Source organism: Terrapene carolina, unplaced genomic scaffold (assembly GCF_002925995.2).
Source record: "Terrapene carolina triunguis isolate 2854851 unplaced genomic scaffold, T_m_triunguis-2.0 Scaffold68, whole genome shotgun sequence".
In the NCBI taxonomy this organism is placed as follows: Eukaryota; Metazoa; Chordata; order Testudines; family Emydidae; genus Terrapene; species Terrapene triunguis.
The window spans coordinates 58,288,615-58,315,463 of NW_020664419.1; the positions used below are offsets into that span (position 1 = coordinate 58,288,615).

Sequence of the window (26,849 nt, forward strand, 5' to 3'; positions counted from 1 at the left end):
AGCCCTACCTTTGTGTGAACAGCTGGTTTGGAAACAAAGCCCTAGAAACTGATTCGCCCACACATTAGTTGCAAGAGAGATTGCACAGAGTTTCTAAATTGGCTTTCAATATGGTTGAAGAGAGGAAACTAGTGCAGGGGAAAACAGGCTATAACAAGCTGGTGATTTTTCACTGAAAGAATCTGTTAAAAACTCTGACTATACCAACTGATTATTATCCTACTTAGATTATTTCAGATTCAAGTTTTAGTAAAAGTTAATATGAGGGTGAGATTAAGAACCAGTCATTTTCAACCACACCTAAGAGCCTGAGCATACCCCTGAGCTCTGCCCTTGTCTACATGACTGGGAATGAAAGAGAGCCACTTTATAAGGCCATCTCTGCCCCTGGGCATGTAGAGGAAGTGTTGTGGATCCAGTGTCCATGCATGGGACATCATTCCCTTCAGTCCTGCAGTACATCTCAGGAGTTCATGCAGATGAAGGCTGTATCAACTATTGAGAAGAACCAACAGACTTTATGCTGTGGAATGTTATTTTAAGAGGAGGTAAAGAGGCAGCTGTGGCTAGAAGTCACTGTTTCAGCATTGCTTCAGAGGAGCAGGGAGACAGCAATAGTGGCAGGAGACAGCCAGCATAGAGGCTGAGCTCTGTATGGATTTCCATGGCTTCCTTTGGACCCTGGAAGATCCCTGGAGTTTGTAATCCCTCTTCTTCTGCAGGGAAGCAACCCCCTTCTGCCCTTTCTGACAGAAGAATTTGGAGGAAGCTCTATAAGGAGAAATTTATGGATTTTTCTCCTCATACAAATAAAAAATTTTTTCCACAAGAAGGGGTATTAGGACCTGCAGGGTGAGAAAATAAAATCTCTCCATCTCCTTTACCTGTTCCCTCTCTTCATTCCTTTTATCATCTCCTTAAAGCTTTATCCTTTTCACTCACTCTTTCTTCCTCCATCCCTTCTTTCCCTTCATTTTCCCTTTGCCCCTTCCTCTGCTTCTATTTGTTATCTTTCACCTCCTTCTGCTCGCTCTTCCATTCCTCTTCCCTACATTTGGTCCAGAGAAGTTGCTTGTTCATGCATATTGATACATATTAATATAAATCACATACAGATGGCAACTAAGAAAACAAAACTCATGCTGGGGGAAAGGAAGATGGGGAAAGAATGATGAAAAGCAACCAAGTTGTTCCTATTCCTACTTCATGATTGACCAGGACTCTGCTGCATTTTCCATGTTTGGTGGGTTGAGAAAGGCAATGGACTGACCTTATATAACACATTAATTCATTACAAGTGTTAAAAAATATTTGGACCTGATTCTCTTCCGCTCTCACTGACACTAGTTTTACACCAATGCTACTTCCTTGACTCCAGTGAAGTTGATCCTCATTTACAGGGGTGTAACTGAGAAGGAAACAGGAGCCGTTGTCTCCAAATTACCCATGCTGAGAATTTAGGCAATAACAGATGTTAAAAGGATAAATCTAAAATTGTTTGAGAAGACAACATGGAAAAAGAAATGACAAAGAGCAATGGAGGGAGATTTGGGGCAGAGCAGTTTCCTCAACAATCTGTACAAAACCAAATGAGAATGAACACAGGGTATGTCTACACTGAGTCTGGGAGCAAACCTCCCAGCCTGGGTCCACAGACCTGTGCTAGCAGGGCTCATGCTAGTATGCTAAAAATAGCTGTGTAGATGGTGCTTTGACATTGGGACTCAGTCTGGAACTGGGGCTCTGAAACCCCCTCCTTTTGTGCTTGCAGAGCCCAAGCACCAGTGTCTACAGAGCTAATTTTAGCATGCTAGCAGGAGCCCTGCTAACACAAGTCTGTGGACCCACACTGGGAGGCTTGCTCTTAGATGCAGTGTAGACATATCCTGTGAAACTGAACGTTAATGCTATTAGACTCCAGAAAAGATACAGCAAATCTGCAAACAGAGACTTAGAAATGTTGGAGTAACCTAGGGAGGAGGCAAAGCATTTCCAGTAATGGATGGTGGACCTGTCCTAAGATGCAAGTATACTGGAGCTTAATTGCTTCACAAAATAGCTTTAATAATATAAGGATGAAATTACCATTCGGCCTGCAGTCTCATACAGTACCTCAGAGCATGCCTTTAGGGGTATATTCATAGACCAATAAAAAAAAACCCTTGTATCTTAATGCTATAATAAAAGTGGCAGCTTATGTGTTCAGAGTGCAAGCTGAAAACACCATAAACTGTGAGAATGTAGCGTAGCTGGAGTAGTTTATGAGTGCCAGCAGATATTTAAACCTTGCAAATGACTTCAGCTTGGTACTATATTCCCTCCGGGGCTTGCTAACACACTTTCTACAGTTCTCTGGCAATGGCTCTCCAAATACAATACTTTCCTGTCTGATGCTATACATTCCCCTCTATATCAACAAAAAACAACCCCATTTTTCAAAATTGTGTTGAAATATAATCTTAACCCTGGCTGCAATGGATGTTGTGTTGGGAAAATAAGATGTTGGGAAGAAAGGTGGATTACGGATTTGAATGTACACGACTCAGAAAGGATGGGCCTGATCCTGCTTCCAAAGAAAATTCCCAGACATTTCAATGGCATCAGGCGTGGGTCTTAAGGCAATTCAGATCTAGCGTTGAAATTCAGTCCAGATTCTCTGTTCTCCCCAAGCTCTGCTCGGCATGCGCAGGGAGGGCAGGGTTAGTAGTAAAGGAAGATTTGAGCCACCTTTGTACTTCCCCAGTTCTGGGCTCAGCCCCCAGTATAAATTAGAGTAGCCTTACTTTATGCTTGGCTGGCTATGGCCAGAATGGACTGTTATGACAGCTGAGAATAGTCAGAACACAGCAATGTCCCTGCTCCCCACCCAAGCACCCTACACTGCGGGTGGCAGAGCGCTATCACTCCACCTTTGTGCCACAGGCAGATTCTCTTGTTAGGAGGGAATTCCTCAATAGTCAGATCAACAAGTTTTATAACCCCATAGTGCCACAGGAGAGGATCACGTGGTCTATAATGTAACAGACAATCAGGCTCTGTATCTCTCCCTGCTGTACTGGGACATTGGTGGAGAATTCTATAATGGCATTTTTTATGTACCATCTAATCAGCAATAACCATATACAAGAGGCTGACTTTCCTGATTCTAGCTTATCTTGGTTTTGTGGTTTTAAGATAGAATTTTAGCTGTATTTTATTATTTAATCATTTGTGATTTAGACTAGTAGTGGCCAAGCATTTGGAGAGATTGTGTACCGGTTTACCAGAGTAAGACTTTAACTGTAACAGCCAGTGGTCAATTTGCCCAACTGCCCAGGCAGCCAGCTACCTTTCTCCTCTTCTTCTGCAGCCAGTGGCCTTCTTGCCCCACTTCCCTCCCAGTCAGTGACCTTTGCTCCTACTTCCCTTAATAATGAATCTGGGGCCACCCCTTGTGCTGAGCCCTTGTGCGCCAATAGTGTCTGCCTCCCATTCAGCTGTCTGCATTCTCATCTGCAGTGGAGTTTGAGCACTGTAAGTCCCAAAGCGGCAAGATCATCTGAGACCAGGATCTTCATATATCTGTTTTAAAAACAAATGCTTCAATGCTATTTTTCCTAAATCCCTTGTAAATAATTTACTGCTCATGAACACACGATAACACACTAGTGTACATGGGATGACGGGAACATTACTCTTTCATTATTAAGGCAATGGACTGTATGGGAACAGGAGACAGGGTTAAGAAAACTGATTAGCTTTTCCTTCTAATCTCTCAGTATTGTATCAGTCTCTTCCAGCCGGGGTCTAGTATACTTTACTACGATGGGTGTTGAACTTGGCTGATCCTGTCCATGCCAGCATTTTCAACATTGGTTTGGAAGGAACAGCAAATGTTTGCTGCACTGCAGTGTCCACAGAACTCGATAGCAAAAGCAGCTGCCCGGCAACAGAAAGGGGGAAATGTGGCCACACAGCTGGATGGATATCCAGGTATCTGTATATAAGGAATGAAGAGAGGTCCTTGCTTTGCCTTTTAGCTGTGACCCTCGTCACTGGGTTATGCTGTCCCCCCACGCTCTCTTGTGTGCTGTTCAAAAGCCTCAGCTTGGCCCTTTTATTGACTTCTTTTATGCTTCACATTTCCTTCCAAATATGTGTGCCTATGCTTGTGGAGGTTGTTGTTGAGTGTTGCCACTTACAGTGTCATTTGTAACTGTTTCATCCTCCTTCTCCCTCTCTATAGGCCAAATCCGCAGAGATGCTCTCAGTTGCAGTTAATGTAAATTACAGGTGCTCAGCACCTCTGAAGAACTGTCTCTACCTGTCATTCCTAAAGTACCATCACCATAGCCTAGCATGCAGCCATCAAGTACACAAGACATGCAAAATTTCGTCCACAAAGATAACACACTCCTGCTCTCCGTGATCTCACCACCATTTTTCTAAGGGGAATGTTCTTTCTTGTTTCTTTTCCTGGAAAAAAAGCTGTCAGCCATTCGTTAATCATCATTGCACTAAGGCATATGTAGAAGTGTTTGGCACCGTGTTCTATGACAGGCTTGTCCTGATCTCCAGTTTCACTGAAGACACCATCAGCCATAGTGTGCCCATTGATCTCAGCTCTCAAGCTGGGTTGCACAGAATCTTTGAGATAACTAGGCCCCAGCCCATTGAAATATTTGAAGATTAGCACTAAAACCTTGAAATGGATGTAGAATTGCATAGGGAGCCAGATGGGAGGATCAAGCACCAATGTGATGTGCTCTTGTTGGTCGGACTTATCTAAATGGCTGTTCACTGCATAAGGAACCAGCTGACTTTTCTATGTAGCCTTCATAGTAGTCCAATGCTGAACAAATTGCAGTAGGCAAGTCTTAAAGTGGCACTGGTATTGATCACCTGATAGGAAAGAGTGCAGGCTCCTAGCTTGCTGAAACTGGAAAAAGCCATATTTCTGCTATTTGGGTGTTTTGGAGATCCAATGAGCCCAGAAGGAGCACAAGGCTGTATCTCATCATGGCAATCAGGGCAGACATCTTCCATAAAGGTAAGACCAGAGCTCCTGCTAGTTCCTTGTTTTCCTCATATCAGCATAATTTCTTTCTTATCTGGATTGTATTTAAACTAGCTACTTTTTCACCTCAATATTTATCTTGCTCACACTTCTCTCTCTCCATATATAGTAATCCTGCACTTCTCGTGACCATTCCTTGAACTGCTGTGCTATCAGTGCGTTTTATGAGAAATGATAATGTTCCCATGGTGACTGTCATCTTGGGTGCTGCTGATGTGCAGTTTCATTGCTTGTATAAATGTTTCCACTTTTTGGCACAATTGGAGTCCTAAATGGTAGTTAGACACCAGCATTTATACAACTTTATTTAGGTTTTTTTAAAATATAACTGCCATAGAAGCAGGACTCTGTTTCTGTTTATTTTTCCTCCAGACCCTTCTCCTTTGTTCTTCTAGTTTTGCTTCAGTGTTTTCGGAGGTCTCGTAGTTAAGGCTAAGATTTTGTCATGATTTTTAGTAAAAGTAATGAACAGGTCACGGGCAATAAACAAAAATTCACGAAAGCCGTGACCTGTCTGTGACTTTTGCTGCTGCAACTCATGGTTTCCCCCACCACAGTGGTGGCGGGGAGCTGTGGGGATCCCCCTCTGCCTGCAGCAGCTGGAAGCTGCAAGGGCCCCCCCCTACACCCACAGTGTCTGGGAGCTGCAGGGTGACCATATTTACCAAAGAGAAAACGGGATAACCCAGCTGCTTGCCCCAGGCTCCCGCCCCCCCCCCCCCCCATCTGGGGCTGTTGCACATCTCTGGAAATGTGAGGAGGGCCCCCTCAGAAGTCTATCACCTGTCGCTGGAACTTTGCAGGGGGCCTCCTGTCGCTTGTCGCTGCTGTCACCTGTCGCTGGAACCCTGCCAGGGCTCCACTGGCTGTCAGCTCCAGAGTCTTGCAGCCCCTGTGGCTGAAGCAGAGAATGTCATGGAGGTCTCTGGAAGTCACAGATTCCTGATTCTGTGACTTCCATGACCTCCATGACATAAACCTCCTAATCATAGTTGGTACCACTCTCATCCCAACATTGTTTCAGTTCTTCCCAACCCCATCCACTTCTATTTCCCATCTCTGTCCTCTCCCCATTGGTGCCCTGACTACCTTGATGCTCTCAAGGTTTGAGCCCAGATGGGTTCTGCTCATCATCCAAATGCAGGTGACTGAGAATGTTTTTTTTGGGGAGGGGGAGGGGGGAAATAGTTTGTAGCTGCAAAAAGAACAGGAGTACTTGTGGCACCTTAGAGACTAACAAATTTACTGCCTTCAGCCAGGCAAGTGGAGAAAGGGGGAAGGAAATTATTTCTTTGGAACAGGGACACCCCTTCCTCCACTGCCAGATAGAGAAGAGGAAGGGAGGGAGCCAGACCTTTCCTTTCTTGCCCCAGGCAGGAAGTCTCTCTCTGGCACTGGGGAAAGGGTTGCTAATTTTTGCCTGGCGAGCTGCGGCCAACAGCCGCTGGCTTGCAGCTCATGTCAGGAGAGCTCTGCCTCCCCCGGGGAGACCTGCACAGACTAGGAGGCAGGAGATGGTCACCGCAGCCGCCCAGCCCAGGCCCTTGGGGAGCAAGGGAAGGAGCGGAGGGAGGGAGGGAGGGATGGGGGCGGGGAGTGGTTCCCCTTTGGGGTTGCTGGGAATTTCGGGGCGTGCCCGTGTGGCTCTTAGCTTCTGAAAGTGAAAGTGGCGGTGTTTGGGGCCAGGCGGGCGAAGGAGGAGCGGGGGTTTGGAGGGCGGGGAGGGGAAGCGGCTGGGGGCGGAGATTGCCCCTCCGGAGCTGTTTGTTCCTATTGCTCTGTGTGTGCAGGGGGAGGAGGGTCCTGGCCGGCCGCCTTCCCCCGATCTCGCTGTGCTCTATGTGAGGGGATCGGGGAGCTGATGTGCCTGGGCAGGGGCGGCGGCGGCGGCGCCGCTGCTGGCGGAGGAGAAGGAGGCTAGCGGGGTTGCGGGCTGTCCGGCGGGCCCGGGCCGGGGGGATGCAGCGGAGCGTGGGCCGGGGGGGAGCTGAGCGGAGAAGGAAGGCAGCAGCCGCCGCCGCCGCCCGGAGAGGCCGAGGAGGAGCGGAGCGGAGCAGCCGTGACATGCCTTTCCCTCTGCCACCTCTCCAGCGGCCATGTTAGCCAGGAAAGCCTCGGCGAGCGCGGCTGCGGGAGCTGCCTACCCGGCGGGTAAGGAGAAGGCAGGGCGCAGAGCCCGGGAGCAGCCCGCCCGGCCAGCCGGGACACGCGGCCTTTGCTCGGGAGCCGGGGGAAAGGGCTCAGCCCGCTGCCCTCCCGGCCCCAGCGGCGCGGGGCGGCGGAACAATGATTTGCCCTGGGCCGGGGCACGGGGGGAAGCCAGCCCTGGGCAGTGTTACCTCTTCGCCCAGAGGCTGCCGCTCACCCCCGGAGGGGCGTGGATCCGAGCCCGTCTCGCCGCCCTCCCCGCAGGCTCGGGATCCCCGGGGTGGGGAGGGGGGATCTGGAAGAAGGGAAGCGGCGGAAATCGGATTGGCTGAGTGGGGGGGTTTCTCGGCCAGACGGCGCGGGCGGCGCCCCTCCAGGCTGCGCTGCCCCTTGGCATGTGCCCGGCGGCGGGGTCCATCGCGGCCGCAGGGCTGCGCTTGGCTGACAAGCTCCGAGCACACGCGGGGCCCGATCCCGGTCCTTCCTGCTCCCTCCGCTGTGCCACGTTTGCGGGCCGCTTCCCAGGGCTTTCAGCGTCTGCAGAACAGAGTCTGGCGGCGGCGGGAGGCTTCCCCCCCCCCCAGCCTCCGTGCTGTCAGCCAGGTCCGCCCCACCGGGCTCCTCTCCTCGCTCACCGTCTGCTCTCCCTTCCTCCGCAGGCAGGGGAGGGGAAAGTGGCCGCCAACTGCAGTCTTCCCCGAGCATCGGAGCCGGGGGATCCCGGACGGGAGCTGGGACCGGCCCGCCATCACCCATCGCCTTGCCGCCGCTTAGGTCCAGCAACACCGCCCACACGGTGAGAGCCGGGAATGGTGGGGGCAGGGGGCAGAGGCCTGGCTTGATCTATTTGCAGCGACCCTGTGCAGGCCATAGGACCCTCCCCATCCTCCCCGTGATGCCTGGGGCTCTGCAGCGCCAGAGCATGTTCATTCTCAAAATACAATAACCTCCCACCAGCCGCCCCCCCTTCGTATTAATAGAAATAAATGTGCTAGGTGCAGTCAGGCTGCCAGCCAGCCCGTCTGCCAGAGAGCTGTGAATGAGGCTAGCAAGGACAGAAGCCAGTAGGATCCCTATTAATTATCCTGCCTGTCTCATCATGTCTCATTATTCCCATTACCAGCCTGGTTTCAACAGGTATTCTAATGGGGCTGAGGGTACTTTTTTGAGTCACTTGGAAGTTTGCATGGTTGGGATAGAATCCCTGGCCTCCATGAGTCCTGTGTGAAGGGGTAAGGCTGGGGGAGGTGAGGAGGAGGAGGGTTTACCAGGTTGTTATCTGTAAAATGAATAATGCATAAACACGGCTCATTTCATTTTAAAGGGTCTGGTTCAATGTTGCATGACTGGTTTTGAAGCTGGCACCTTGCATGGATTTGCATGGAAGGCCTGTGCTGGTACATGTGTTCCCATGAAATGACATTGTTTTGAAAATGAGGTTAGTCACTGTCATTAGAGGACGGCCTTTACCTATGGTGGGAAATGAAAGCTGCTCTTTCCTCATTTGTCTGATTAGCTCAGACTGATAGCTCTTTCCCAGGGTAACAACTATTACTGTATTCAGGGGCAGTAAGTGAATGAAAGACTGACACTGCTGCTGCAGCACAGTGTACCTAAAGAAGCATGTGCTGCCTGACCTGAAGGAGATTTTTATTTTTCAGGTCTGTGATATCTCACCTTATCTTCCAGTTCTAGCTAATCCCGTTGGAATGGAAATTCACAAGTGTAGCACTATTTATGGATGCAAGAGGGCATATCTCTCCTTAATGTGTGACTGAGTGGATAGGCAGGTCTATATGATTATATATTCGCACTAAATATCTCATGTTTTTATTGCATAGATTTTAAATGGGTGAAAAATGTATTATTTAAAAAACATTGCTAGAATATTTTGCTTTGAGCTAATGATTACTTTATTGGATGCTCACATGCTATCTTGGTAAACATATGGCAGAGCTTTAAACTGTAATGTGATTATGGGCTGATGGAAGGTGAAACTGCATTTGGATATTACTGTTGCACTGACTTTCTATGCTTTTGTGTTAAAAGCATCGGCCATTTACAATAAGAATAGTCTTTTTTAATGAAATAATACATTTAGGGTGCACTGAAAAAGAATGTGATCATCTACAAATTGTGTCTGCATACGCAAAATCAATATCACTATACACATAAAATACAGTATGTGTCCACAAATACAAATGCCAAATTTTGTTCTGAGTTACACATATGTGAATGAGTTGAAGTGCTGATTGAGTTAAAAAGAATTAGAGGCAGTTTTTAAAATTTCCTTTTAAGAACAGAATATAATATAATAACAAAAAACATAAGTAATGATTGTGAAGACTCATGTGTCCATTCTTGTGGAGCTCCCTGGACTTAATTGGGGCTCTGCATGAGCATATAGTGATCCACTTGCATAGTTCTACTTACAGAGTTGGGACATAGTCTTGACAGTACAGACCCCCAATCTGGTGGGGGTTTTTAATGCACAAGGGTGGCCAAGCACCGGTATTGTTAGCTTTCGGGTCCTTATAACTTCTGATGTTAGAATCTGTGCTTTTGGGATATATGTTCTACCACACACAACATATTTAGCCTTGAATACTGTTTTAGAAATATTGCAGGCTGTCTCTCTGAATTTTGTAGGTTGTTATTTTGTGGTTGGTAGAAGATGCTAACATAACTTTTTATAGTAAGAATCAGATGTGACATTAGAATAGTGGATTGTAACTTTAAAACCCATTTGGATATGTCTGTTAAATGATCATTCTAGGAACTGTAGTCCCAGTGACCTCAGTTAACACTGACTGACTAAAATCCCTTTAATTTTATGTCCCACTGTTTCCTCAAATCCGTCATGTCTAAAATGGAACTTCTCATCTTTCTATCTGAACTGTTCTCCCTCCCTCTATCCGTTTACTTAAATGGCCCCCGTCACAACAGTGTGTGAGTGCCTCCCAAGTAACTAAAAATAAAAATAACAATCTCTCCCTTTTGCCTTCCCAGACTGTAGGAGAAATAGCTTGGCTAGTTTACTGGCTTTGAGTGTGTTGTGTATATGAAGACTTTATCGAAGGAAGAAATGAGTTTTGCATTTAATTCTGAAAGTGAAGAGGTCCATTGTCATTCTTACCTCTTACAGGAGTGAGTTAAGTAGTCTAGGTTCAACTCCTGTCAAAATTCTGTCTCTCACCTTGTTGGTCAACAATTTAATTGTTGCTGTAGTATAGCTTCATGGGGGATCATGGTCAGAGAGTAGAGGTGTGAAGATGAGGACAGAGATTGTGTAATCATGGCAATCTGTGTTGCTAACCAGACAGGCTGCTGTGTATGCACCAGGTAGAGGTGGGTTTTTGTTTTGTTTTGTTTTGTTTTGTTTATAAAGAGTGTGTGGCTTCCTCCTAATTCTTTCCTTCTCCCTTTCCACTGATACTGCCACTGTCTTTCTGGTCAGTCAGGCTCAAAAACATGGGAGCATCACTGATTCCTCTTTGTCCTTCTCTTCTCCAAAATCTGCCCTTTCCTCTCTATTCCTTTCTTTCAAAATCCTTCCTTTCTTGCCTAAACTACTGTAACTTTTTCTCTTCAGTCTCTCATCTCTCCACTGTTGTATCCAATCAACATGCTGCAACAAAGATAATCTTCCTTACCTGCTGCCCGCATCATGTAAATCCCCACCCCTCTGTGAGTCTGTTGGAATTATTATTATTACTATAGAATACTGCCACAATGCCAGTTTCACCATAAATTCCTTTATTAAATCTAACGGCTGAATAGTGGTTCTACAATTGCTCTAAACATGTCTAAAAAGCCTAAATTAAATGCAGTTTAATACATCCATACAATAACAAGCATTTATGAGCATTTGATCATAATACTCACAAAAGGGCTAACCTTAGGGGTGCTTGAACCCATGCTGGTCAGCTCCAACTTGATCAGGCTGCCATTATCAATGAACCCTTAAAGAGTTCACCATTTTATACCCTTTATCAAACAAGTGATGTCATTGTTTCTAACTTAGCTAAAAACCAGGTTTTGGCCAGTTTGGAGTTATTGCTGGTTCAACACACACAATCCTTCCGTATTATTTACTATGCCTCATAGAAGGAAGAAAAGGCCACAATTATCTTATCAGTTACCTTTCAGGTCCAGTTTTTCCAATTAGGCTATATTCTTTGAAGGCCTTCCTATTACTGCCAACAGACTGAACCTTACATGACCTTATATATTCATTTCGAACTAATTCAACCCTTTGTGGCCTACAGGGTCCATCTACCAGCTTCTTACCTCTGCCCTCTGCCCCCATCTACATCTGTGCTTTTATTACCTGTTGCACCCGCTCTTGTACACTCCACTCTGCCAGCTTCTCCTGTATTACTGCAATTCTTCGTCTCCTTCTCCCAGTACCTAGGACTGGATTGACCTTCCTTCTACAATGCATCAAGCAACTTTCTTCTCCTTCTTCATGACTCTCCTCAAATTTCCCTCTTTCTAGTTAGCTTTCCATTACTGAACATCTTCCATCTACGCCCTATTCTTTTGCCTCAACTCATAATCCTAACATTTAACTTAAATCACAGTATAACAGAGGTTCCCAAACTGTGGTCCATGAAGAGCTGATTGGTCACATGCTGCTAATTGTCCTTGCTAAATCTCATTAAGACAGCTGAAAATACATTACTTTCCTACTGTTACTTTTCCATATAATCAGTTACTCTCATTGCCACAATTGCTCATGTTATGTGAATTTGAGTGGAAATGTCTATACAATCATGAATGAGAAGAGAGACATTCGTAAGACAGTCTCTTTATTAAGATGGGTCCATGCTATGAAAATTGTGTGTGCTTTAAATATATCTAATACTGAGTGCAAGCTCTTCAGGGCAGACACTTTGTCTTAGATCTGTAAAACACAGGATAATAATCAAAAGCATTTCAATAATGCTGCTAAATTGGTATAATATTGGCTAATAAGGAGATATTTTTAGAAGTTATGAAGCACAGAAGCACTTGAATCCATCTATCAAAAAAAAAAAGGCATTCATACATATGCGTACTTGTGTTGCAAGCAGCTAAATGAGCACTGAAGTGTGCTACACTTGATACCCATATGTCTCTGGTGTGTTATGAGCAAAAAGGCTGAAAGCCAAGTGCCTTGACCTAACCTAGAGAGAAGAGTATGTTGTGTAACAGTCTTTCTAAAAGTATTTTATTGCTTTTACAAAATGTTTCCCCCACACACACACCTATTTTTGTAACATCAGATTGACAAATCCTGGTTCTACTTGATATCATCTCTACAATCAGAGCCTTTGTCAGCCCATCATATTGCTTGTTTAATATGATTCACTTTATCATTTTGGGGTTCTGATGACAACATAAACTGTTGTTTGGGCTTTGGTGGAATTAATTCATTGTAAATAATTATAGCACAACTATTTCCTTTGCATGGTTTTATAGGGTACAGCGCCTGAGACCAAGTGAGATTAACAACTGAAGATGAAAAATAATTCCCTCTGTGTTGACTACATAGAGCACCACATTGCTACTAGGAAATGCAATTAGCAAGTGAAAATGCCAGGAAGATTTATGGACTACTATGGAGAAGGCTTATACCTGATCCTACAGTGATGGGCCGAATAGAAAATCCTAAAATAGATTTATGTATTGACTGGGTATCGTCCACACATGTATAACTGATTGCTAATCAGTCCCATTTGGTTTTAAACACTGGACGCAATTTATACTATTAAAGTATTTTACAACTAGTGTAGTTGTGGTAGAACAGTTTGTGGTAGAACAGTTTCCCTTGAAACCTTTTGTCCAAACCTCTTGTCCTCACACATTGATACATTTCAGAAACATACATTTATTTTGGGCTGAATTTTTCCGTGATGGGTCTCTATTTGAAGGGGATATGTGGATGTTTTGTACCCCATCCTACCCATTTCCATAACATGAACAAATAAAGGTTTGCAGTAGCCAATTTAGAATTATGAAATGGTAAAGAGAGAAAACATTTTTACTTTTATTTTTTTCTCTTTTGTAATTTATATTCCCAAATAACTTAAGCAGAGGAATTTTTCAACTTCAGACATGATATGTAGATAAATTTTTAGTGAACACTGTGTGCTTTGATAAGTGTGAGAAGAAATGTCCTATAAAAAAAGTTATGACTTTGAAAATGTGTGTAGGAAAACATCCTATTAAGATGTATATGCTGCACAGGAATATGGAGATGTATAGCTCCGTAGCTGTTTGGTTACAGGAATTTACAAACTCATCTGCAGAAGCAGAAGGAGTTTATAAACCTCTCAGGCTTACACTGTCAGATGAAACGATTGTGAGTGCAACAAGCAGTTCACTGCTGGACTACGAAGCGTATAGCCCCTTATAGCTCCACAGGGCCATTAAGTGTGGTTCATGGAACTTACAAGCTTCACTGGGGAAGCTTGTAAGTTCTACAAGTCTGATCTTGAAAAAAATATCCAGCACCTACTATCCAGAGGATTATACCTGCTAGGCCAGGGGTCGGCAACCTTTCAAAGAAGAAGAGCCATTTTTTTGTTTTTGTCTTTGACCAAAATATTTCGAGAGCCGCATCACACGCAAAGCTACTTGTAGAGTTAGAATTTATCAACTAATAATAATTGAACATATTAAAGCTATTACTAGTCACCAATACTTTTAATGCGACTTCTGCTGTTGGACATCTTTAGAGAGTTGCTCAATGTTCAGTGAATATGCCGTGATTTTCATTTTCAAGCAGAACTCAAGACTAACATCTTGCAGTTGGTTCCTCAGTTTGTTTTTGATGAAATTCATGTTGGAAAACACTTGTTCACAGACGTACGTTGAGCTGAAGATTGAGAGAAGCCCAAATTTGTACTTCTTCAGCTAACTGTATGTATCCGGTAGACAATTCCAAACGTTGAATATAATCTGTCTTGCCATTTAAGGTCGTCCATTTCAAACCACTTGTGTTGTAGCCCCAGGGTGGATTTCTGCCTTTCCAGATTTTCAAGTTCAGGGACAAGATCTTTCAATTTTGAATTCCATAAATCCTTGTCTTGCAAGTCCGCTAATTCAAGTTCAAATTGCGCTCAGTCGATTCCTGCAAATGCTGAAAAATTCAATGCAGAAGTGTCAGCTTCAAGCGGTTTCAACAGAAATGACAAAGTGGACTTTTCCCTTCTGAACTCGTGAAATTGGTCAGCAAATGCAGCCTGCATTTTGATGACTGTTTCTGCAAGGAACCTAACGTCAATGTCACAGTCATTTGTTTGTTTGTATTGCTTCAGTGTTGGGAAATGCACTAACATGCCCGTCAAAATGTCCCTTACAAACAAAGGCAGTTTTCGTTCAAATGGAAGAACTTCTTCCAAAACCGAGTTTGCAGTATTTCCTTTTCCCCGTAGCTTCCGATTCAAGATTCAACACGTTTAAATGAGAAGTTAAATCCACCATGAAATTGAATTTCTGCAGCCAGTGAGGATCCGTTAGCACTGCATATTTAAGGCCCTTTTCTTGGAGGAACACCCTAATTTCCTCAAGACATGATGCAAACCTCATCAGGACTGCACCTCTGGAAAGCCATCTTATCTTGTTACACATGAGAAGATCAGAATATTGGCTGTTAACTTCTTTAAGAAGCTCGCAAAACTGCCAATGATTGAGAGCGCTTGCCATTATTTTGTTAACAATCTGCACGACCATTTCCATTACTTTTGAGATTTCCTCTGGAAAGGTTTGTGCACACAGTGCCTCCTGGTGGATTATGCAGTGAAATGAAATTACATCGTGCGCCATACTTTTTTTAAGTAAAAAAAAACCAAATCTTTGTGTGCCCCCTTCATGCTTGGTGCTCCATCTGTAGCAATAGCAATTATTCTGTTGATGTCAATATCTTTTTGTTTCAGACATTCAGTGACAGCAGATGCAATATCTTCGTCCTGAGTTTGTCCTTTGAGTGGCAATAACGTGATCAACTCTTCTTGAGGACCTTGATCATTAACATATCTGCCGAGTAAGGCAACCTGAGTGATATCATTCACATCACTTGTCTCATCGCAGGCAATAGAAAAACCTGGTGCTGATCTAATGTCACTAACCTACTGGCTGATTACGTCTACGGCCATCTTAATAGTTCTGTCCTTTACAGTCTTCACAGATAATGGCATTTCTCTAATTTTCTTAACTATTTCATCTTTGTTTCTAAAATCGCCAAAGTGGTGCTTGAATGTTTTAATGAAACATTCTTTTACATATTCTCCATCTGTGAATGGTTTCCCTCGTTTTACAATTTCTTGAGCTGCCGTGAAACTAGCAGTAGTAGTTCCACTTGGCGCCTTCATCCATTTAGCAAACGTATATCTTGTTTGCTCTGCTTTGCGTCGGAGCTCCTCTACTGCTTTTTTCCTCTCATCACCAGCTGGATAAGTTTCAGCAAACGTCCAATGTTTCTTTTCAAAATGTCTTTGTAGGTTTGATTTCTTATTGTTGGATAGTTTTTTGTTGAAAATGGAGCACAACGGGAGTTCAGCTGAACTCGCTATAAAAGCGTAAGATTCAGTCCAATCACTTTGAAATTCTCAAGAAGCAGCTGAGTGAAAACTGAATGACTGCCCAGCAGCAGCTGAAGTACTATCTAGAGTCCAGTGAAAAGCAGTAAAAAAACTGAGCAGTCTTGGTAGTTTCATTCATCTGCTTAGAAAACCTATGTGCAGCAGGAGAAACTCTGAAACTGTCTAAAGGCTCAGGAAGGCAGAACTATATTGTTTAAGATTTGGAAAGCTTATCTGAAAGCTTCATTAGGAAACAATTCCTACTCACTACTGGTGGTGAGTGGATAAATTGATTTGTTTTTTAACTCCTGGTATAAGACAAATAACTACAGTTCAAGGAATGTACATCCTGTAGTGAAACCTACAGTAGTTGTAAAATGCATAAGCCAAATAGTCCTTAAAACCAGGAGAATCAAATTAAAAAACTAAAATGAATTCAAGGTTTAGATTGTGGCATTGAGCACTTAAAGAAATTCTGAGAGAGATGGTTTCTTCCTCAACACCATCTCAGTCTCATTGCTCATAAGTAGTATTTTCTACTCCTGTCTTAAGTATGTTTTAGTTTTGTTGTTAATGTGTATCATAAAATGTGGTTGAATTAATGTTGCAGAAGAAATCTTTACTTCTCCGATTTCTTGGCTTTAGTATTTGCAACCTGCACTTTGCACTATGCCACATTTTTATGTGATTCTTATTTACACAGTCTTTTAATTCTACATATACTGAACCCTTCCCCGCAGCCCTCTCCCAAACCCCAGAAACCTTCTAAGTAATTTGGTGCTTGTGAAATATGCCTTCCTGATAGCTCTGTGGACTGAAGTCCTCTCTTTACCCACCAAAGTATAGCACGCTCAGGAACAGAGCAGCATTCCAGACCCTGCCACACCAATATTCTTCAAACATGACCTGGAGGAATTGTCCGGAGGGGTCACAGGGCAGTTAAGTCTTCCTGGTCGTTTAATTCATGGTGTTTCTGAGAATTTAAGCAAGGGAGGCAGTTAGTTCAATATTCTGTATCTCTCCACTATGCTTGAATGATACAAGCTCCTTTGCTCTGAATGCCAGTGTGTTGTAAAACTTCATTTAAGATCAGTCAGATTTGATTGCCCAGGCCCAAATGGCTTCGCAAATAAACATGTGCAGTAAAGTTACAATCTTGAAATAAAATAGACCTGTTATTAGATCTGAGTCACAATGTATGTAGAAAAACCCTAAACTCAGCAGAAAGAATCCCCAGGAACTCTAGAGATTTTCATATTATGAAAATTTAAGATGTGCAAACTGAAAGAATATCATCAAAACATAAAGCTTGCATCCAGGTTGTCTGCTCTTTGGGAAACGAATGATTTTACAAAGAAATGTCTGTCATATTAGAGTAAATCCCGTAATAAAATAATGTAATATGCTAACGGTGCACTACATGGGGGATTTTCTCCTGGGGAAGCCCTTTTCTCTGCAGTTAAAACATTGCCTGAAATCAGAGTTTACTCTAGTCATTTCTGAATTTCATTTTAACATTAGTGCACTTTTGGTTAGTGATTTGGCATAAATTTTGAGGCCGATAAGTCAGGTGGTGAGATGGCAGGAGAATTCTTCACACATTTGTGTAAGACCAAGCTGAAAGAATGATGAGTTATTTCTATTTCAGTAAAATTTAGAGGCCTCAACCAAGAGTGGTGTTCCATTTTGTCCATTGGTGCAGTGTACAAACACGTGGTAAAAGACAGTCCATGCTCTGAGTAGCTTACACTCTAACTAGACAAGCAGTCAAAGAGTGGAAGAAAGGAAGTATTTCCTTCCTATTTTACAGATACGGAATTGAGGCGTCAAAGAGATTAAAGGAAATCTGTGGTAGAGCCGGGAGATCTCCAAAGTCCCAGTCCAGTGCTTTAACTGCAAAACCATCTTTCCTGTCTGTTCTACCGTTTAGTGTCTGTTACTGGTAAAAACTGAAAGTTTGTTATTGACAAGATTTTGTCAAGACATTCACCCAGTAATCTTTGTCCAGTACGTTAATGGAAAACTAACCAAAGACAATGCCTTTATTTTGTTTATGTCACACATGAGTAATATCACAGTGGTAGTCTGGCATTCTGGTTTGACTAATATTTTTGAAATGAATCAGTGAGTATCATTCACAGCCCATGTCTTGATATTGGAGTTGTGAAATTGACTTCAAAGATTGATATGGTTGTGTTAATGATTTAGAACCCGTATTTGTAAATGAATCTTAAACACTTAGGGTTGCATATCATTAGCTTCACTATTTTATCCTTGCAAGTTTTTCCAATAAATTAATGTAGAAAAATCAGACCCCACGTTGTTATAACTGATATATCCAAGGTCATTACAGGCAGGAATGAAGAAGATGCATTTCAGTTCTTAAGGCCTCTTTGTCAGAAGTACTGAGCATCCACAACTTCACTTGAAGTCATTGGGAGTTCTGGGCTCTGAGACCACTTAAAAATCAGGTCCTTAGAACCAAGCTCATCCCACAAGTAACTCCATTGACTACATATTTATTACTGTAATTTGAATTAATTAGTTACATTAAAACTTAGTTTTGTTACCCTTTTACTCTAAGACTCAAATTTAGTCTTCCACTGACTTCAGTTGAGTTACACTAAGGATGAATTTGAATTGTAAAGTTACAGAAAGTTATTTTTTATTTTAATCATTTTACTTTACAGCTTGAAATTAATGTATTTACAGATTGTTTAAGGCCCTTTTTACGAGAGAGAATATCCTCCACATAGAGCAAATGAGAAATTACAAAGATATCAGTGTTAGGAACAAGGGTTTGCTTATATATTTCTTGTTTCTCTGTTATGTAAATAGTTGCTTTTCACACCTCTGATCACATATTTTATTGTTTGAAAATGGTTGAGATTCATGCTTAGTCCATCATGCAAACTATAAAAAAACAAAACGTAATTTCTAAAACCAGTCCTAATTTTTTTAATTACAGAGCGTGGAAAATAGATTTTGATTGTACGCTCTTTGAGGCATGGATTTTTTTTTATGGTTTAGTGTTTGTACAGTGTCCAGCACTCAATCCTGATAGGTGCTATAGTAATACAAATACAGTACTCAGTTCGGCAAAGTGCTTAAGCATGTGCTTTAAGTCCTGTTGATGTAAGTGCATTGCGGAATTGTGGCTATAGACTCTATAAATGTTAAACTCAGTCTCTTGCACTTTCATAACATCCAGATTTTTTTTCTTTTGAAATGTCAAAACTCATTCCCTTCCGTTTAAAATTGTACGTGACAGCTTTTGTCCCGCACCAAATTTTGGAAGGAGTTAAAATCCTGATTTTTAACAATTTGTAGAGGTGGGGGAACGAAAGGTGCCTTATCAATAGAAGTTCCTCCAGATGATGTGAATCTCAAGCACAACTGAAACTGCTACTTTGTATTCTCTAAAGTCAAGTTTAATTTCCCTCCAGCATATTTTTTGATATTACTGGGCTGTTGCCTTACAGATTCTCTGGAGAAATTATTAGCCCATGATAGTACCATACCCTTGTTTGCCTTGTTGCAAACCTCTTATTTGTTTGCCTTGTTGCAAACCTCTTATTGAAATGGTCATGACAGTGAGGAAAGTCTAGAACAGGGGTCGGCAACCTTTCAGAAGCGGTGTGCCGAATCTTCATTTATTCACTGTAATTTAAGGTTTCGCGTGCCAGTAATATGTTTTAACATTTTTAGAAGGTCTCTTTTTATTAGTCTATAATATATAACTAAACTATTGTTGTATGTAAAGTAAATAAGGTTTTTAAAATGTTTAAGAAGCTTCATTTAAAACTAAAATAAAATGCAGAGCCCCCCGGATCGGTGGCCAGGACCCGGGCAGTGTGAGTGCCACTGAAAATCAGCTCGCGTGCTGCCTTCGGCACGCATGCCATAGGTTGCTTACCCCTGGTCTAGAAGTATAAGAGATTCTAAGATCTTTAAAATGTGACCAGTAACGAAAGATATCATGGGATATTGGTCATATGTTTAATCTAGCTGTAAGCAGTTTTAGAAAAATGGTTAATTGAAGTAAATTCGGCCTGGTGGGGGATAGAAGAAGGAATTCTGAAACATTAAAAAAAGTGTAGAACTGAATGTTCTAATTGGAAAAATATTGTTTTGAATTTTAGGTTGGAGGCAATAAGCACACAATGAATGAGCACCTGCACGTTGGTAGCCACGGACAGATTCAGGTTCAACAGCTGTTTGAAGATAATAGTAACAAGAGGACAGTTCTAACAACACAACCAAATGGGCTTGCAGCAGTAAGCAAATCTGGATTGTCAGTGGTGCCGGACAGACAGATAGACAGTTCTCATAGACGACAGGGGAGCTCCAGTTCTTTAAAATCGACAGATGGAACAGGGAAGGTGAAAGCCTCTTTTATGACACCAGAGCAAGCAATGAAGCAATACATGCAAAAACTAACAACCTTTGAGCATCATGAAATTTTCAATTACCCTGAAATATACTTTTTGGGTCCAAATGCAAAGAAGCGGCCAGGTGTGATTGGAGGTCCAAACAATTCCGGTTATGATGATGACCAGGGGTCTTACGTGCAAGTACCCCATGATCATATTGCATACAGGTATGAGGTCCTGAAAGTAATAGGGAAAGGAAGTTTTGGGCAAGTTGTGAAGGCTTATGATCACAAGACCCATCAACATGTGGCGTTAAAAATGGTGAGAAATGAAAAACGTTTCCACCGCCAAGCTGCAGAAGAAATTAGAATTCTGGAGCACCTAAGGAAACAGGATAAGGATAACAACATGAATGTTATTCACATGCTGGAAAACTTTACATTCCGCAGCCATATCTGCATGACATTTGAGTTGCTGAGCATGAACCTTTATGAGCTAATAAAGAAAAACAAATTTCAGGGCTTCAGCCTGCCATTGGTCCGTAAGTTTGCCCACTCTATTTTACAGTGCTTAGATGCTTTGCACAAAAATAGAATCATTCACTGTGACCTTAAACCAGAGAACATTCTGTTGAAGCAACAGGGTAGAAGTGGTATTAAAGTTATTGATTTTGGCTCTAGTTGTTATGAGCATCAACGTGTCTATACTTACATTCAATCACGTTTCTACCGTGCTCCGGAAGTGATCCTGGGTGCTCGTTATGGGATGCCTATCGATATGTGGAGCTTGGGCTGCATTCTAGCAGAGCTTTTAACAGGTTACCCGCTCTTACCTGGAGAAGATGAAGGGGACCAACTGGCTTGTATGATAGAGCTACTGGGCATGCCCTCCCAAAAACTACTGGATTCATCCAAACGAGCCAAAAATTTTGTGAGCTCTAAAGGTTATCCCCGTTATTGTACCATTACCACGTTGTCTGATGGTTCTATAATACTCAATGGTGGCCGCTCCCGAAGGGGAAAATTGCGTGGCCCACCAGAGAGCCGAGAGTGGGGGAACGCGTTAAAGGGATGTGATGATCCCCTCTTCCTTGACTTCTTAAAACAGTGTTTAGAGTGGGATCCTGCTATACGTATGACACCCAGCCAGGCTTTACGGCATCCCTGGCTTAGGAGACGTTTGCCAAAGCCTCCAACTGGAGAGAAGACATCGGCAAAACGAATAACAGAAAGCACTGGTGCTATAACGTCAATTTCCAAGTTACCTCCAACATCAAGCTCGGCTTCAAAACTTAGGACTAATTTGGCACAGATGACAGATGCCAATGGGAATATTCAGCAGAGAACAGTGTTGCCAAAACTTGTTAGCTGAGTTTGAATAACCCAATGCTGGTCATATGAGAATTCTACATTGCTGAGCCTTATTCGTAAGAAAAAGTAGCTCAGATTTTTATTTGCTCAATAACTTTATTCATTTGTATCTTTTCAGCACTCATTTTAAATGTAAGAAATGTTGATTTTGTTTTTATAAAAATATGGGGACAATGCTTTAAGTTTTTATACTTATTTTTAAAAGTGTTTGTTTTCTAAAGTACAATTAGCCTTACTGTAATTAGTGTGGTACAGTAATAAACATCAGTGGCAGGCCACTGGTTACAACACAACTGTCATGCATTACAGCTTAGTGTCAAAGGTGTTAACCATTTTTTTCCGCATGGTCCATATTAGTTTTCCCTTGGGCAGAGGTGAAAGTGGGCCGGTACGGGGTACCGGCCCGTACACAGCTGACATTAAAGCGCTTTAACATCACTGTCCATTTTGCCCCCCCCCCGGGCTGCCAACGGGGGAGCAAAAGGGGCAGCTGCCCCAGGGCCTGGTGATTTAAAAGGGCCAGGGGCTCCTGGCTTCCGCTACTGCAGCAGTGGCCGGAGCTCCAGGCCCTTTAAATTGCCACTGGAGCCCCGGGTGGTGTGGGCCAGGCAGTGTGGAAGGGCTGGCTGTGGGAGGCTGACCCCTCCAGTCCCGCCCCTTCCACCTGAGGCCCCGCCCCTTCTGGGGGCCCAGAGCCAGGCCCCTGTACTGGTAAATCTTTTATCTTACTTTCACCCCTGCCCTTGGGTTAGATTTGCAATACTCTTCCTTCTCTGAATTCATTTACAGATATAGGTCCTGATCCTACAAACACTTACACAAGTGCTTAATTTGATGCCGGTGGGTCTAGTCACATGAGTACAGTCAAGCACCTGTGGAAGTGTTTGCAGAATTGGGGCCATAGCATGTTTTCATTTTCCATATAGAAGCTTGGAAAAAATGATATTTTGTAACAATGATATAGCTACATCCTATAGATTTTTTGAAAAGGAAAAACAACATTAATGATTAAAACAAATGCTCAAATGTAAGTCAAAAAAAAGAAAAAGAAGAAGCCGTGTCCAGCACTAAAATTGACATTCATACTATGTATAAAAGAGAGAGATGAGCAGACAGTGGGAGGATAAATGAAGGTGGGAATACGTGTGTTCCTCTAAAACTTAACATGACAGATGAGCTACTTTCTATAGATGAAGTTATATAAAGCAAAATATTTTGCACATAATTTTAGGTGTACAACCTATATTCATGTTTGGTTTCCTTTTTTTCTCATGTTTTCTTCTCTCACTGCTTAAGTGCAGCTAGGCCTCCCTATATCACACATTCAGAGTTATTTCCTCTGTCATTTTCATACTGTATCTTCCAGACTGTTAATGCAACACAAATTTCACAGATTTTTTTTTCCAGATAATCTGTCTGATGGATTATGAATTCTTTGGCACATTTTAACTTCAGAGCAAATCAGTGTACAATGGCAAATGTTGTTTTGCTCCTTCAAGATAACTATTCATTTTTAGAAAACAAGACACCAGACAAGAAAACCACTAACCTGAAGATTGTTAATTCTGAGCATCTGCAAGTGTTAATTGTTTCCTCAATGGAATGATTGGAAGACATAAACTTAATCAGTGAAATAAACGGATGCACTTCATCTCTAAGGGAAAAAACATTAAGGAAAAGATAAGTGGTTTGAATTAATCTTTAGCATGGTAGCTGAAGAGAACTTTGAAGGAACAGTAGAAATTTAAGTAGATTTGTGTGTGTGTGTTTTTTTGTTTTGTTTTGTTTTTAAAACTGCACTCAGAGAAGGAAGATGGTCTTTTTCAATGAGTGATTGCTAGAGTTAGGATGAGAATGGTGACACATGTAATATGTTTTCACTAGTAACAGTTTGTAAAATCAGTATTATGTAACAAGCAATGACCGTGATCTACCTTGGATGTATAAAGTACATGAAAAGGAAATTTTGAAGAAAGAACATAATCTAGAAGGATTTGCGGATGTCAGAACGAGAAGTTTGGGTGGGTTGCATAAAACGTCAATAACTTTATTATAAACAATGTTTATATGCACCGATTGCATTAAATTACTTGTAAAAGTTATTAAAAATACTTAAAGCATGGTCCCCAGAGAGGCCAAGAAAGTTTCCGGTTAAGTTCTCATTCATATTCATTCAGATTTTTCATTTAAAAATAAAGCAACGTAAGTTTTATTTAACTTAAGATTCTGGGGGCGAGGTATGGAGAAGAAATGACACTATTCTCAGGAAACATATAATACAACTATTTGCCAAAAAGTCAGTACACAAAGAAATCCTGAAAATTAATTTCTGATAAAGGATGGTGTTTATTGATGATTGATAACTTTAAACATTTGAACACTGATAAACTAATTTTTCTTACTATATTTTTAAAATGATAGTTTCCTGCCTCTTGTCAAATTTTAAATTATTTAGAAAGTGTTAAATGTAAACAATTTTATACAATATGTGGAAGTGCAATATATAAACATGTATGGAATCATATTCAAAAATGAAATATAATACAAATAGGTAACAGTGGCTTCTGGAATCTAAATATCTGGTGATTGACAATTGGTAATTTCTAGGTCTGGAAAAACATTTATTTACATGTAAAATAAACCAGTTAAGCTCCTACCCCCCAGCTGTTTAGGAAATCAGCAAGGGATAAAACAGGAATTCCATTATGTTAGAAAAAATTATTTCCCCCCATATATTTTTTAAATTAAACATTGGAACCTGTACTTGCCTTTAATGTAAATTTAAGGTGAAAATATACATAATGTTCATGTTTCATTAGTAGACTAAAACCACTACATTTTATTTTTCATGTAACTGGTTTTTTAAATGCCAATAATGCATTTGTGATTGACATTATTCATAAATGCTACCGGAAACTTTTAAGCCAAAATATAGTGTGCGGAGCTATTTTTAACCCAAATACAGTAAACTTCCTCTACATTTAAAAGAGCAGCTATATTATGGATTTTAGTGATATAGCTCTTGTTATTGTAGCTTATTTATAAACGTAAAAAGGAGGGGGGGGAGAAACTGATATTGCCTCTTGCTTTGATGTGATTTAATGAGAAGGGCTCTGATAATTAGGCTGATAGAAGTGGCTTGGAAACAGTGCTTAGTCTCACATGTTACCATTGTCTAGAGATGTCTGAGCTATTTTCAGATTTAGTAATAGCACAGTGTTGTCTTGTCTTTGGTTGCAGTCTCATTTGGCTCAGTTTCATGCACCACTGGAGTGTTCATTACCACTTAAGTGTATTGGAACAACAGAGTGATGCAAGATGTGTAGATTAACAACACAGGATAAATTGTGCTCTTGGTGTTAACAATGTGCCTTTTGTTATAAATGCCATGTTGTAGGGCAGACATCTTGGCCTCTTTAACCCTTTGAATACTAGATAATAAGGATGAAATCTATTTTTAAATGCTATATCTATCTTAAAACATCCTGTTCGTTTTCAAGGCCTTAATAGAAAACATAAGGCAATCACACTATGTTGGATAAAACATTCTGTTATTGTAGTAACTTCTATGTTGCTTAAGGGGTTAAAGATGGCACTTCATGGTTAGTTGTATCTTAACATCAGACTGGTTGTTTTAATGTGTTTTTGTTATGATAACACTAGCAGAAATCAACTGTATTTGTAAAAATTTACCTCAAACTGTTTAATTTTATAGTGTGATTTAATCCCAGGGCATTTGGTATGAACCAAAGTGCATTCCTTTTATATGTGCCTGGCTCTAATAAAGATGGCCAGGGATTTTTACAATTTGGGTGCAAGGCACTTAAGCCACTTTTAACTTGGTGGGTGGTTTGGAGCGATAAAGGACTCCATAAGAATGTTAAAACACTTTAGACATAAGTAGCATTGGGCTATATTTGAATCTTTAGGAACGTGTGTGCATTATTTGATACTCTTCATTTTTGTAACACTTTTTTTTCCCCATCAAGAATATTTCTGGCAAGTAGGAGACTTTTTTTTTTTTTTTTAAATTCTTGCTGTCGGTAAAGATTTTAATATTGCCCAACCTGATGCTGCGGTAGCATTTAAATAAAAAAAAAGCATTTGTGAATTATTGTTTGTAGGGGCTTGTACATCTCTGCTACAAATTGTAATTACTCGGCTCAACTGCTACAATTACGTCTAAGCAGTAGCTTGGGTTTGTATTGAGCAACGACTTAGACACGTGACTGTAATATGCTGCAACTGTGTGTACTGAAAACGTGAAAAATGATTGAATGTGGACTGTATATATGTTTGTATAATTTTCTGTGAGATGCTGCTGTCGCCACTTAACATTAAATATGTTGTAGTGGATTTTAATCCTAGTGGCCAGTTTTATGATACTGTATGTATTGTACAGCTGATGACAGGAGTAAGATTGTTTTAGTGCATATTTGTTACAGTTTATTGTTGTGGCCAGAGATCATTTCAGAATAAAACTTTATGTCCTACTTTTCCTTTTTCTACTGCAGTTTGCGTTTTGTCTGACCGTAAGGAGCCCTTGGAATGCTGGCATTTCCTAGACAAATAAAGGCCTCTTCCTGTGCCCATTGAAGTCAATGGCAAAGTGCCCTTTATCTTCAGCAGTGCAGTACAAGGCCTAAGGCCAAGATCCTCAAAGGTATTTAGGTGCCTAACTCTCATTGATTGAGTTAGGCACCTTAATACCTTTGAGGATCTGGGCCTAAATGCTTAGTGGGACCTATATACAGTATCTGCACATTAATGGAGCCTGATTTTTGTTGTTTTTTTCACAGCCCTTAAATAGTGTCCAAAGGCAGCTTTTGGCTTGAAATTTCTAATACTCATCTCGGGAGCTGGAGTATAATTTTTAAAATGATTTTTAAAGTCAAGTTGTTGCCACACTCCAAAGAAAATATGCCTTTGATGAAAGTTTTGCCTGTATAAAGAAGGCAGGACTTGGTCTTTAGTTGCTTTTAAAAACTATTTACAATTAATTTTAATGTTTTCTGTGATTGTCATTAGTCTTTTAGTGGAGACTCTGCACGAGTGTATTTGTCAGACTTTGCAGAGAGACCGATGTATTCCTCAGTGCTAAATGTGTGTTTGGGGCCAAATTCCGCTCTTAGTTAAATTGGTGTGAATCCAGAATAACTTTATTCTTCAATGCCAGATTATATGGGTCCCCAATTACAGTTAATGGGCCAAATTCTCTTCTCAATTACACCTTTGTATATCCAGGGTAACTTCATTGAAGAAAGACACTGGTATAACTGAGAATAAATTGACATTGAGGGCCTGTGAAATTGGATGGCACTTTTAGTACCCTTTT

General features: G+C 41.6%; 1 protein-coding gene across 1 annotated transcript; it reads left to right on the plus strand.

The window, feature by feature from the left end:
* The first annotated feature begins 6,831 nt into the window (after positions 1-6,831).
* DYRK2 (dual specificity tyrosine phosphorylation regulated kinase 2) lies at positions 6,832-26,012 on the plus strand. The gene is made up of 3 exons (XM_024208065.3): positions 6,832-7,207; positions 7,864-8,000; positions 19,914-26,012. Exons 1-3 carry the CDS (start codon positions 7,153-7,155, stop codon positions 21,513-21,515), a joined length of 1,794 nt encoding a protein of 597 aa, XP_024063833.1. The 5' UTR covers positions 6,832-7,152; the 3' UTR covers positions 21,516-26,012.
* Positions 26,013-26,849: the final 837 nt, after the last annotated feature.